This window comes from Phocoena phocoena, chromosome 6, assembly GCF_963924675.1.
Source record: "Phocoena phocoena chromosome 6, mPhoPho1.1, whole genome shotgun sequence".
Lineage (NCBI taxonomy): Eukaryota > Metazoa > Chordata > Mammalia > Artiodactyla > Phocoenidae > Phocoena > Phocoena phocoena.
The window spans coordinates 84,718,993-84,732,141 of NC_089224.1; the positions used below are offsets into that span (position 1 = coordinate 84,718,993).

Sequence of the window (13,149 nt, forward strand, 5' to 3'; positions counted from 1 at the left end):
TACTAGGAAACAGTACTGTCTGTCAATATTCTCTTTTTTTCCTATGTTCTTATCTAATATGGAAATGAACCAACCTTGTATTTCTTATCCTTGAGGTGTTCTGCTTCTGAGTTTGTGTATAAAACGCTATGTGTATTATACATAAATTTTGGCAACATCTATACTTATCCTCGAATGTTTTCATTTGAGCTGGTAGTGATTTTAGTTTCCCAAACATGTTAGGCCAGCTTATATCTTTGGAACCTTAGCTCTTGCTGTTCCCTTTAGCTGAAATGCTTCTCTTGTCCTCCTCTTATAGTGGAGCAGCTACCTTTATTTTAATCAACTTAAATAGCTATCTCCTCTAAGAAACCTTTCCTTAACTTTCTCCCAGCTAGGACTGTCTTATTACTTTTGTAGACTTTAAGGAATTTTGCCTTTGTGGACCCTTTTCTCTATTAAAGTTAAAATTTATATTTTCTAGTTGAATTAGTATAAAACTGAATTTAATAATATATTAAAATATTTTTGTACCTAACCTAAAAATTTATTATTTAAAAAAAATTTTAAATGTTTTCAAAGGCCCCTAAAAGTATTATGGGTCCTAGACAGTGTATCTACTATGCCAGTTGGATAAGAGATCCCCGACCTCAAGAGTTAGAATTGGTCAATTGTGCTGCTATTGAAAAACAAATATACAAACAAGTATAGCAATCTATTCTTAATGACTATTAGTCCCTTAAACACAGGGTATTTGGCTAATTCATTGCTTCTAGTTGTGTCTAATGGGATACCTGGCATGAATTAGGGACTCACAAATGAACAAACAAATAATGCTATTCTGGTATTTTGAAACCTTGGGCACCAAAAGGCTCAAATTCATGAGAACACAGCGGGGCTAGCCTATACGAGAACCTTGGTCACTGCCATTTGGTACTCTTTTAAAAAGACTTCTGGAGGCTTTTGCTTCTGAGAGGATGGAGTAAGATGTACATTCCCCATCCCTCCCACTAAATCAACCAAAAATCTTGGATGTTACATGTAAACAAAGCTCAGACAAAGAAAAGGTGGACTGGCTGGGGACTTCACATAACAACCAACACAATATTAAGTTCCCAGGATTTCTTTTTACCTCATATCTCAGACTGGATATTGGAGAAGCTGGCAACCTGGGATATTGATACTTGCAGACAAAACAGCCCCAAGAAAGCCTGCCACCTCTGTAGCCAAAGGGCCTGGAAAAGGGCAGCCTAGCAATGCAGCAAACTTTTAGAAAATAACCCTTTGACTGTATCCAAAAAGCACAGAAAAACTTCATCCTATCTCTGTCTCTGTCAGCAAAGACCAAGTGGGGACCCTGGACTTCTACCCTTGCCACGCTATAAGGAGGCTCCCCTAGACTCCTGCCGGGGTCATATCAGAGAAGGCCGAGTAGGGAACCAGGACTTTAGTTCATGCTGGGCAGTAATGAGTAGGCCTCCATCCCTGCTCTACAGTATCAGGGGAAAACATGGAGGGGAGCCTAGACTTTTACCCGCTTTAGGCAGTAATGAGGCATCCCTACTTCCTCCTCCCTGGAGTGGTATCAGAGGGGGACTAGTGGAAATTCAGTTTTATTATTACACAACAATAGCAAGGCCATAGTGTCAGTGGAGGCCATGTGGGGAGCCGCAAAGAAGTACCTAACCCCCTCCCCAGCCAGGGTGGTATCAGTGGGGCCCTATTGAGGAGCCTGAACTCTACTGCTGCCCAGCAAAAGGGGTCCCTCCCCAACTAGCTGTCATAGGAAGCCAAGTGGAGAACCCGGACTTCTACCTTCACATGGCACTAACAAGGTGACATTCCCCATACCTACTAGAGGAGTGTCAGAGGAAGTATGATAAAACATAAGCTTTAAACAGGATCCTGAGTCTTGTAATGTAACAACCCGAGGTCAATCGAAAATCACTCTTCATACCAAGAACCAGGAAGATCGCAAACTGAATAAGAAAAGACCATCAACAGACACCAAAACCAAGATGATATAAAATTATCTGACAATAATTTAAGTGGCCATCATAAAAGTACTTTAATAAATACTTATAGACATGCTTGAAACATGATAAAATAGTCTCAGCAAAGAAATAGAGTTTCAGCAAAGAAATAGAAAATATAAAGAAAAAGCAAATATAAATTTTAGAACTAAGAAATATAACAACTAACATAAACTCAGTGGATGGACTTGGCTCAACACCATAATGGGGACGATAGAAGAAAGAGTCAGTGAACTTGAGGACAGAATAATAGAAAATATCCAATCTGAACAACAGAGAGAAAATAGACTTGGGGAGGGGTGATTAAGAGTGTCAGGAACATGATGGGCTATAACAGAAGATCTAATATTCATGTCACGGGAGTCCCAGAAAGAGATGAGAGAGTGGGTTAAAAAGTTTTCCAGGAATAATGGCTGAACATTTTCCCAAATTTGGGAAAAAAACGTAAACCCATAGATTCAAGTAGTAAGAAATCTCTAAGCAGCATAAACCTAAAGGAATCCACACCAAGGCACAATAGTCAAAAGACAAAATATACATCTGATAAGGGACTTTGTATTATCCAGAATAATACAAAGAACACTTATATCTTGAAAATATCCAAATCTTTTGTTTTTTTAAATTTATTTCACAAAAAAAGATAGAATAATGGGCAATAAGCACCTGAAAGGATGCTCGATATCATTTGTTATTTACAAAATGAAAACTACAGTGAGATATTATCTCACACCCACTCGAATGACTATAATAAAAAAGATAGGCAATAAAAATGTTAGGATGTGGAGAAAGGAGAACGCTGATTGTTGCTGGCGGCAGTGTAAAATGACACGACCACTTTGGAGAACACTTCTGCAGTTTCCTTTAAAAAATTAAACAAATTAGCGTATGGCCCAGTAATTCCACTCTTAGGTATACATCCACAATAAAAGTATACAGATATTCTTAGCATCATTATCCATAATACTGGATACAACCTAATATTGGATACAGCAAAAATTCGAAACTACCTACATTGCCACCAATTGATAAAGGTTCTATAGCCATACGATGAAATACATTCAGTAATAAAAAGGAAAAATTACTGATATGTGCACTATGACATGAATAAACTTCAAAAACATTATGCTAAGAATCCAGGTCAAAAGACCACATATTGTATGATTATATTTATTTGAAATATCCAGAAGAAGCAAATCTGTAGAGACAGAGAGAATAGTGACTAGCTGGGCTGGAGAGGTGGTGAGGGAGTGATGGTGGGGATGACATTTTGGGGGGTGAAGGAAAAAGTGCTAAAATTGTTTTATGATCATTGTACAACTTGGTAAATTTACTAAAAGATCATTGAATTGTACATTTGAAATGGGTGAATTATATGTGAAATATACCTTACTATAGTTACTGATTATGTATAATACACATACATAGATACATATATGTGTATATATATGCATATATGTAGTCTCCATACACATATAAAAAGCTAGTTTGTATTTTGAACCAGAAGAGTGAATAGAAAGGAGAATTTTATATGATATCCAAAGCCTGTCTTGTATTCTCCATTTCATTGCTATTTTTTATTAATTGTATGGAGAAGCCATCTAAAATACTAGGTATGTCTGAAGCCTTTGTTTTTTCTGGTGCCCCTACCTACTTCAAGGTGATTAAAAATTTAATTTTCTTTTCAGATGTATGGTTCTGTGTTTAGTTGATGCTAACAGTAGGACTCATCTAAATCATAAATACTGATAAGTGAATTCTAAGATACTTGGATTAAGTAAGGATAAAATGAAACCAATATATGGTTGCCAAATCAACTCAATGTGTGTTCTATGTATGGGTTCCTTTCTAATTGTAAAAAAATATTATTTATTCCTAAATCATGAAATAGATGGTGAAATAACAGATATGAGTATTTTATAACAGATAATATCCAATTTTAATTGAAAAAATTAAGTTGCCTAAAAATTAAATAATTTAAACACTATGATTGGCATGGACTTAATACTACACATAATGTTACATTTGATCAAAGAAAGTTTTAGTCGACACGTGAGAAGCTGGCATTTCAAAAAGAGAAGGAAATGTATTTTAAAGTTTTATTTTGGAAAAACATAAGGACGGACTTAAAGACAGAATTAAGTTAAAAACATTAATTCATGACCTTTAAGAAAAAATGCGATTGGCCAGTTGCATAGACTAGCAGTCCCCATTGCCAGTCTTCGTATTACAATCCGTAAGAACTATTGGGAAGTCTGACACAGAAACAGAACAAACAAAAAATAATGACTCTCGAAAGCAGATACCTGAAACATGTCAAGTATTGCTTTGGATAGAGAATAAAAGGTATAGTGGAAAATTCTTTTTACTGGGCTGTGGAAGTTTCAGAAAAGTCTAAAATCTCTATGTGTTGTTGTTATTGTTTTAAGAAGAACCAAAATTAACTGATCTTTTAATACAGGAATATTCTCAGTTCAAAGTAGGACAGAAGAGTTCTAACAAATATTTAAAATACTCTGCTATAGGCCAGCTACTCCATTCTTATAGTCAATGTTTTGTGTTTGGAACACACACACACACACACACACACACACACACACACACACACACACACACCTGAGGGAACCCAGTGAGAGGGATCAGTGATGTATTAATCCAGAGTAGTTAATAGCCCTGCAGTCAAGGGAGCAAGGGCAGAGTGGTCACGGAAGGAAGTCAGGGATTAGTGCCTCAGTGCTAAATGTCAGCTCCAAAGGGAGAGGCGAAGGCGGAAATAAACGCGTCCCTAGATGGCAAACTGCAAGGATCAGGCACAGAAAGGGGAGATCCATACAGAATGGACAATAACAAATGTTTTGTCGCAAAAACTGCGTTCATGGCATGAGCACAGTCTACTGGGTTAAGGCACTGTGCAGCCCCAGGCGATTAGAATTCTGTTCACTATAACTGTGTGCACAGGAGCTCCCTACCTGGTCATTTAGGCTCAAAGACTGTTCTTGGCTAGTATACGTTATTTTCTTTTCTCTGGACTGATTATTAGTCTGACTTGACTGTGTTGTAGATTAGTATTTTGCATTGTTTGTACACAGCTTGCTTATCTAGAGGGTAGCTGATATTTTTACGTAAATACCTAAAGGACTGCTAAACATACGGCTCTTAACACCATGCTATCTATTTCTATTTCAGCCTGGACAGTTTAAGACGGTGCAGCCTTGCTACATGTTGTAAGAAATGGCTGTAGGAAACAACACTCAACGAAGTTATTCCATCATCCCGTGTTTTATATTTGTTGAGGTAGGTGTATTTATTTGCCTTTACAGACAAATTGGAATAATTGTAGCAGTTTTTATGCTGAGAACTTGGATTATTTTGTAAAATTATTTAATCTTATGATAATGAAATTTTGATAGCACACATATTGGTAAAGAATTAATGAGATATGCCAAGTGTTTCTTGAATAGGAAGCCATAGAACAAGGTTCATGTATGGGGTACAAAATAATTGTGTTTTATTAGATTTCTTTTATTTTCAGTGGTGACTTGAATATATTATTAATTATGAATGCAGCATTTTGATTAAATTCTTTTTTTAAAAATCAATATCATGTTTTAGGAATTCAATAAATGAGGTTTACAGATGATGTTAGTTGATGGCCTTTTGCCTTGGAGCCCATATAGAGAAAAAGAAATCTTAGAGTTGACTCTCTCCACTGGGCAGTTTTCTTTAGTGGGATATTGAGAACTTGTATAGTGTGCAACTTCTTTTGTTCATGAATGATTTTATTGAGTTGCTCCAACTTTGTACCAGCAAACAATTTCTCCAGCATCTTTTGGATTAAACTTCCTGCACCTTTTCCCCACTGTACCTCCCTTTCTATAATGTTTGCTATGGAAGAGATAAAGACTTGGAAATTTTAGGAAATTTGGAATAATATGATAAGAAAAAAAGCTACTCCAGGTTATCTCAAAATAAGATGTTTATTTGCCAGAGACGATATTATATCTGCCTTCTCCAAGAGATAGAGCAACTACTCCAAGAGATAGAGCATCTAACAGATTGGTTTTTATCCTGAAAATTGTGTTTAAGATATGACGATATAAAGAGCTAAAAAGTAAATGTCCTAAGTTTCCTTTCTGGGTAACTACCCCTATAGTCTCTCCATCCCAAGGATCAGCTGTAGCTTGTTCTTATGTTATGGGGCAGGGGATCTTTTTGGCTGAGTATGGGAGGACGATGCACGATCATCCATTTTATTACCTGTGTGAAAACAGACACTAGAATTAAACCACTACTGATATTAGCAAAAATGTACTTTCAGTACATATGTTATTTAAACACAGCCTATGAATCAATGAAACAAGTTTGTTTTTTGTTTTGTTTTGTTTTTATCTTCTAGCTCTTGAAATAACTTTAGCTGTTTACATAGTCAGTTGGATAATTTTGAGCATTCCGATTTTGGGGCCAAATATATATGTTTGGCCGATCCTTGAGTTTCACCTTATAGATATCCCTTGGTAGTTTATATGAACAAATATTACTAGATGATTTATTTTCTGGTGATATTTGTGAACCTGTTTGTATTGCAGAACCAGGTGGAAATATAGGAGATTAGGTTGGGACAGAGGTGTTGATATAAGTTAAGATACTCAGACTCAAGCTATATCTCTGAAAGGGTAAACAAAGAACTCATCTCTCAACATAAACACATATTCTTAATACTCTTATCTTGCTGTACAAGGCCAAGAATAACTCCTTTCAGACAATAACTATACATTATATATATTGTGGGTTCTAGTTACTATTGTTCATATTGAAATTGTAATGTAGAAAAAGGAGTCCTTTCTCCCACTGCTCATGGGGGAAATGGTAGAAGGCTGTAACACTATATTTTTCAATGTTAAAACCCTTTCTTTTTTGTCATAAGAAAAATAAAATTTTAAAGTAAACTAGGGGAAATTTAGAATAAGTCACCTGTCATCATCCTTACCCTCATGGTAGCAATTTTATTTTAAATTTTCTTAAAAATAGAACAGGAAACAAACCTTAAAGTAAGAGATTTAATTTATTGCTGGAAGCTCTATCTCTAAAGATTTTCAGCCCTCTAATGTGTGAGCGATGAGCTTGATGGGTAGAGCAAACAACAAAAGACATAAATTAGTCTTTGTATGCCTTAACCTGACACAAACATAAATATAAGAAAAATCTTGGAGAGGAAAGATAGCTTATTCTTTTTCTTCCTGTATTGTCATTCTTACTTTGCATAGAGGTTTAAGACATATCACTGACTTATCTGAAACAATCAGGAGAAAGAAAGAGGAAGTGAAGTAGAATAAAGTAGAAACTGAGAAGGGAAGAGGTGACTCTCAAAGTGGCTTTCATGATTCTCATGCATTTCATTCATCAAATGCTTATTGTTATACGTACCCCATGTTCATTGCTGCACTTTTTACAATAGCCAAGATATAGAAACAACCTAAGTGTCCGACAATAGATGAATGGATAATGCAATTGTGGTGTATATATACGGTGGAATATTATTCAGCCATCAAAAAGAAGTGAAATACTGCCATTTGTGACGTGTATGGATCTCAAGGGCATTACACTAAGTGAAACAAGTCAGTCAAAGAAAGACAAATACTGTATGATTGTGAAATATAAATATTTGGAATACATATGTGGAATCTGAAAAGGAAAAAAAAAACAAGCTTATAGATACAGAGAACAGATTTGTGGTTGCCAGAGGTGGGGGTACAGTGAAGAGGACAGAAGTGGGTAAAGGGAGTCAAAAGGTTAAAAAAAAATTGTTAAAGTCTCTTCTGAGATTGTGCAACAAAACTTTGAGTAAGATCCAATGGGAACAAAACAAAAGAAAATACTTATTATTTACGTGCATTATAACAGGAATATCAGAAAACTTGATCAAAAATAACTTGGTTAAAATGTCAATATGATCAATAAATATCTCTTCACATTGCTTTTTAATTATGAAAAGATTCAAACAGAGAAAATAATATAACAGACATCATTGCACCTACCATCAAGACCAAATCTTAAAATTATGCCATATGTGCTTCAAATATTTTTTCAAGGAATATAAAATATTACAGCTATGGCTGAAGTCCTATTATCCTAGACCCAGAAGTAACTACAGTTGACCCTTGAACAATGTTGATTTGAACTGCATGATTCCACTTATATGGAGATGTTTTTCAATAGTAAACACTACAGTGCTACACAGTCCATGGTTGGTTGAATCCGTGGATGTGGAGGAACCATGGATCTGGAGTTCTGACTATAAGTTACATGTGGATTAACCCCCGCATCGTTCAAGGGTCAGTTGTGTGTACGTGAAGTTAGAGGCTTCATTCCCTTGCATGATTCTTACGCATATTTTCATATTTTCCCTACATGTCCATATATTCATAAATTATATTTTAGGGAGATTTTACATAAATGATACCATAATGAACTTTCTTTTTGCAACTTACCTTTTCATTCAACATTATGTTTCTGAGATTTGTCCAGATTGGCAATTCATTCTTTTTAATTGTATTTTATCCCATTGTGTGACTATACCTACTGAGGGATGGTTTGGTTGATTCTTTGTTTATTTTTTTGAAGTTTTATACTCTTACAGCTTTTTTATTTTTTCTTTTTTTGCAGGAAATATTCTTATTTCTGTCTCTATGCACATGTGTGCAAGGGCTTTCCTTGGATTGCCTAGTGGTGGAATTGTGGGGAGATGATTACATTTTCCAGTTGTGTGTTGCTTCATTATAGAAACAATATTAATATTTTAAATCAGTTTTCTTGAAAAAACTTTGTTAAACTTGATTATTGGTTTTACTAGTATCTGTATATTTCTTAGATTTTTTTTCAGTTATATAATCTGCAAGTAGTAGCAGATCTGTTTTTTCTTTTCTGATTGTTACAATTAATTTGTTTTTCTTATTGCTTTGGCTAAGGCCCCCAGTGTAATATTGGATAAAGGCAGTGGTAGAGGACCTCCTTACCTTGTTGCTGATTTTAAAGGAAATACTTCAAGTGTTTGAATATTAAATTATAAATAAGCATGGACTTATTTTTTCTGTTCTGCCTTCTAAATTAGATTCCTTGTTTGAATCCCCCTTTATGTTACAAATTATAGATTTTATTTCTATTCTTTTAAAGCTTAGTCCTAAATTTTAAATATATAAACAACAAAAATTGAGGTTAATCAATAGCTCTATGCTTCTTTTTTTTTTTTTTTGCGGTACGCGGGCCTCTCTCTCACTGTTGTGGCCTCTCCCGTTGCGGAGCACAGGCTCCAGACGCGCAGGCTCAGCGGCCATGGCCCACGGGCCCAGCCGCTCCGCGGCATGCGGGATCCTCCCGGACCGGGACACGAACTCGCGTCCCCTGCATCGGCAGGCGGACTCCCAACCACTGCGCCACCAGGGAAGCCCTATGCTTCTTTTAATGCTATTTTTAGGTCACTTCAGCACCTTGAGTGTCATTCATGATTTTTATATCTTCCTTAAATTTTTCAGTCAGGGCTTCAGTGACTTTACCCGCATATTCATCAGTTTGGAGGTTTTTTTCTTACCATTCCTCCTTTTATTCTTCTCCTTCAGGATTTAATTTCCTCATGAAATTTATCCCTTAGTAGTTGTTTCAGCAAGGATCTAGTGAATTGTAAAACGTCTTAATATTTATCTGAAGTCATCTTTACATTACAATTAATCTGGAATGGTGATCTCTCTTGGCATTGAATTCTAGATTGACTAGTTTATTTTCTACTCTCAGAACTTTCATAATGTTAATCCATTTCACTCTCCTTCCATCCCATGTCTTTATTGTTGCTATAAAAACTCTTTTCTCTTATTACTGTTCTTAATAGGTAATCCACTTTTTCTCTCCAGTTGCTTTTACATTTTTCTTTGGTGTCCTGAAATTCAGTATAACATGTCTAAGTGTGTATTTATACTGACTAGGACTTGTTTTACATCTTGAATATGAAGCCATGTTTATACCAATTCTATAAAACTCTCCGACATCACATCTTCAAATATTCTCTTCCTCCATTCTCTGTTCTCTTTTTCTATTTGATGTATGTTGGATCTTCTCATTCTTTCTATAGTCCATGTCTCTTAACCCATCTTTTTTTAATATCTAGAAGTTCTATGTGCATTTAAAAAAATCTGTTTTTATAGTATTTCTATGCTTATGGTTTTTATTTTTTATTCTTTCAGATTATTCTCTTTTCTGAAATTACTGATATTGTAATCCTCCTATATGTTGTGTCTGTTGTCTCTAGCTCATGGTGGATTGTTTATTTATATTTTTAATTATTCTTAGCTCATTTTTGGCAGAGCTTGCTTCCTCTGTAGAATCCTTCTGGGCCTTAGGTTTTAAGAGTATCTCTTTGGAAAGTTTTTACATGCATGTTTCTCTTGGGTTTACGCTACTATATTCGTAAGTCAAATTTGCACAATCCCAAAGTATAATTAATCAAAGTTCATCTTCCTTGTAGTCTTCCTGTGCCAGCAGGTGGATTTACATAGAACACTTCTTCTCTGAAGTGAAAAGCAAGCTTTCAGGAATTCTGGGTTTTACATAGGAGTCTCAGTTCCAACTCAAGTCCTCAGGATGTCCTATCCTCATGGACATTAAAACCGAAACCTTGTTACTAAGATTGACATGTACCCCTTTCTCTAGTCCCACTTAGGTTCACCTATCATCAGTTTACTCAGTTACCACTCTTATTTTCGGTATGCTTTTTGATTGAGCTCACCTGTGAATTAAAATAAAGAAAAACGCTAACCATTGCTTGTAGATGTTTGCATTAGAATGTTTTCATGCCATCTTTGTTCCATGAATGCATTCATTCATTTAACACTCACTTTTTTAGAACTTATTTTTCTCTCCCAAGTCATTAAGTGTTTTGCTCTTTTTGCATACTTTACGTACTAACTAGGTTTCTGTAACTTGGATCTCACCAAGTTTTTTAAAGGTCCGTGGTTGTTGGGCCATGTTTAACATGTGTGGGAGATGGAGGGTGGGGATGAGAGATACAAAGTGCCCACAGTTGGAGCACTGATGTGTATTTTCTTGGTGATTTCAACTATATGAGCACAAAATTTTGACTGGGGGCCGGGGGGGGGGTGCGTTTTATTTGTGGCAATTGGTGAGGAGAATAGATGCCAACCAGTCTCTAAAATTCAAATGTGCTGACAAAGCAGAAGCCTGCTGACAAAGCAGGAGCCTGCCTTCTGGGTGAATTTTTCACCCAGAAGGCTGAAACAGTGCTAGAGAGGCTATCTGACAAAGCAGCATGCAACAGGAAAGCTCTCATGATGGTAACAAGTCAGGAGAGCACTGCTCTAGGTAGTCCTTGAATGTCACAAACCGAGATAAGGGTTACGATGTCATTGGAGAGAGAGCAAAGTTTGTAGATTAAGAGAGTACATATAGAAGGTAATGGGCTGAAAGGAGGGGATTAACAGTGGGAGGACAGCAGAACAGGTTGAGAAGTATGATATGCAATGGGTAATGCAGGTGCTTCCAGAAACCAAGCCCTCGAATGTTAGATATTCAGAAAAACGTCTCGTATACATCTCCCAGTGTCAGCTAATCCTTAAAGTGTACCTTTCCATGCCAGCTTAAGCCTCTTAAATGGAAGGCCCTTGACAAGAGAATAATGACTTTAAGGGCCAGAATATAAACTTTTCTATCACTAATGAGAGGGAACTTCAGAATCACTAAAATTCCGACATGGCCCACAACCATATTTCTGGCCAGCTTTCATCTCTTCACTGATCTGGTTCCACTAGAGCAAGTAAAAAAGAGCAAATGCTGAACTAGACAAAAGCTAGAAAAGTCAGAGGGTGTAGGTAAAGTGGTAGAAAGTTACCAACCTATAAATGAACATGAGGACATCAACTTCCTCATCCTCATTTTTACTCCTTGAAATCAATATTAATTTTGGGTGAGGATACATGTACAACAAAGTATCTTCAAGTAAGTGATCAAAATAATCAAACATTCTTGTGGTTTTCATCCTTAGTCCATTTTTCTCTTTCTCTCCCTCTGCCTTCCCTACCTCTGTCTCTCCCTTTTACTATATTTCTGATCCCCCTCCCTCTCTCCATGCTTTCCTTCTCTCTCTCCTTTTCTCTGTCATTTCAGCAATACCTCTCATGCTTGAAGATCTACAAATGGAGAATTTCCCTGAGGGAAAACACACTCAAACTGGTCATTGAAGTATAATTTTTTTTCCCTAAAAATAAGAATACAAGCTGTTTGAGATCTCACATGTCCCCAAAATCAATACCGGTGTACTTTTGCAAAATACTTAAGGCTGAGATATCCCTTTTGACAAATCTTCCCCAGATATCAGTGGATTCCTCTCAAGACAATTTCACTGCATTCTCTGTAAAATCATGAAAAACTCAGTCAAGTCTCTTTCAAATATATTTGTGCTAACAGCAAAACTCTAAATGGAGCTTAGCTTCCTTGGCAAACAGTATTAAGTACCAGGAGTTGTACATAATGAATGCAACTGTTGCTTGATATGTATAGATGTGACAGTTTTATCATTCTGACAGTTGCTTGTACTTGCAATTGTCGTTGCCTTTTTTGACAACTCATCTTTCTCAGCTGTAACCTACAAGGTGATTGTTATAAATCCCAGCCTGAAGGTAAATAATCTCAGGATGTTCTGCAAGAACTGGGTGATTCTGAGTGTCTTTGTCCAGGGCCAGAAGTTAAGGAATATCCGCCTCATCATTTTTGGACAATGAGTGGCATTTCAGTATCTTTGTTTCATGCGCCTCAAATTTTAAAAGAAGAGTTGCTTGGCCTTGCTTTCTGCTCTTTACTTGCAGCTGCTAAGATTTAGCAGCTCTGATTGCCTTGTTTCTCAGACTTAGATTGCATTTATATTTAAGTCACATTGAGATCTTTTTCTCCTTTTAAAAGAAAAAAACTCTGCTGGTTCTTGCAAGGAGAAAGTATCAAAATCTTATCCTCATACATAGTAGAGTAGAATGAGAAAATAACTTGATGTCAGAAGCACTGGGTTTGAGTCCTGGCTCTGCCATTTACTGCTGCTAGAAACTTGCGCCCCTTCTTTGAACTTCAGTTGCTTCATCTGTGAAGT

General features: G+C 36.2%; 1 protein-coding gene across 1 annotated transcript in view; it reads left to right on the top strand.

Annotated features, from left to right (window-relative positions):
* PLPPR1 (phospholipid phosphatase related 1) overlaps positions 1-13,149 on the top strand; it is a 274,737-nt gene that overhangs the window by 148,440 nt on the left and 113,148 nt on the right. Inside the window, exon 2 of the mRNA XM_065879298.1 lies at positions 5,196-5,303. Coding sequence (XP_065735370.1) covers positions 5,241-5,303 — 63 coding nt within the window. The 5' untranslated portion in view covers positions 5,196-5,240. The remainder of the gene's footprint in view (positions 1-5,195; positions 5,304-13,149) is intronic.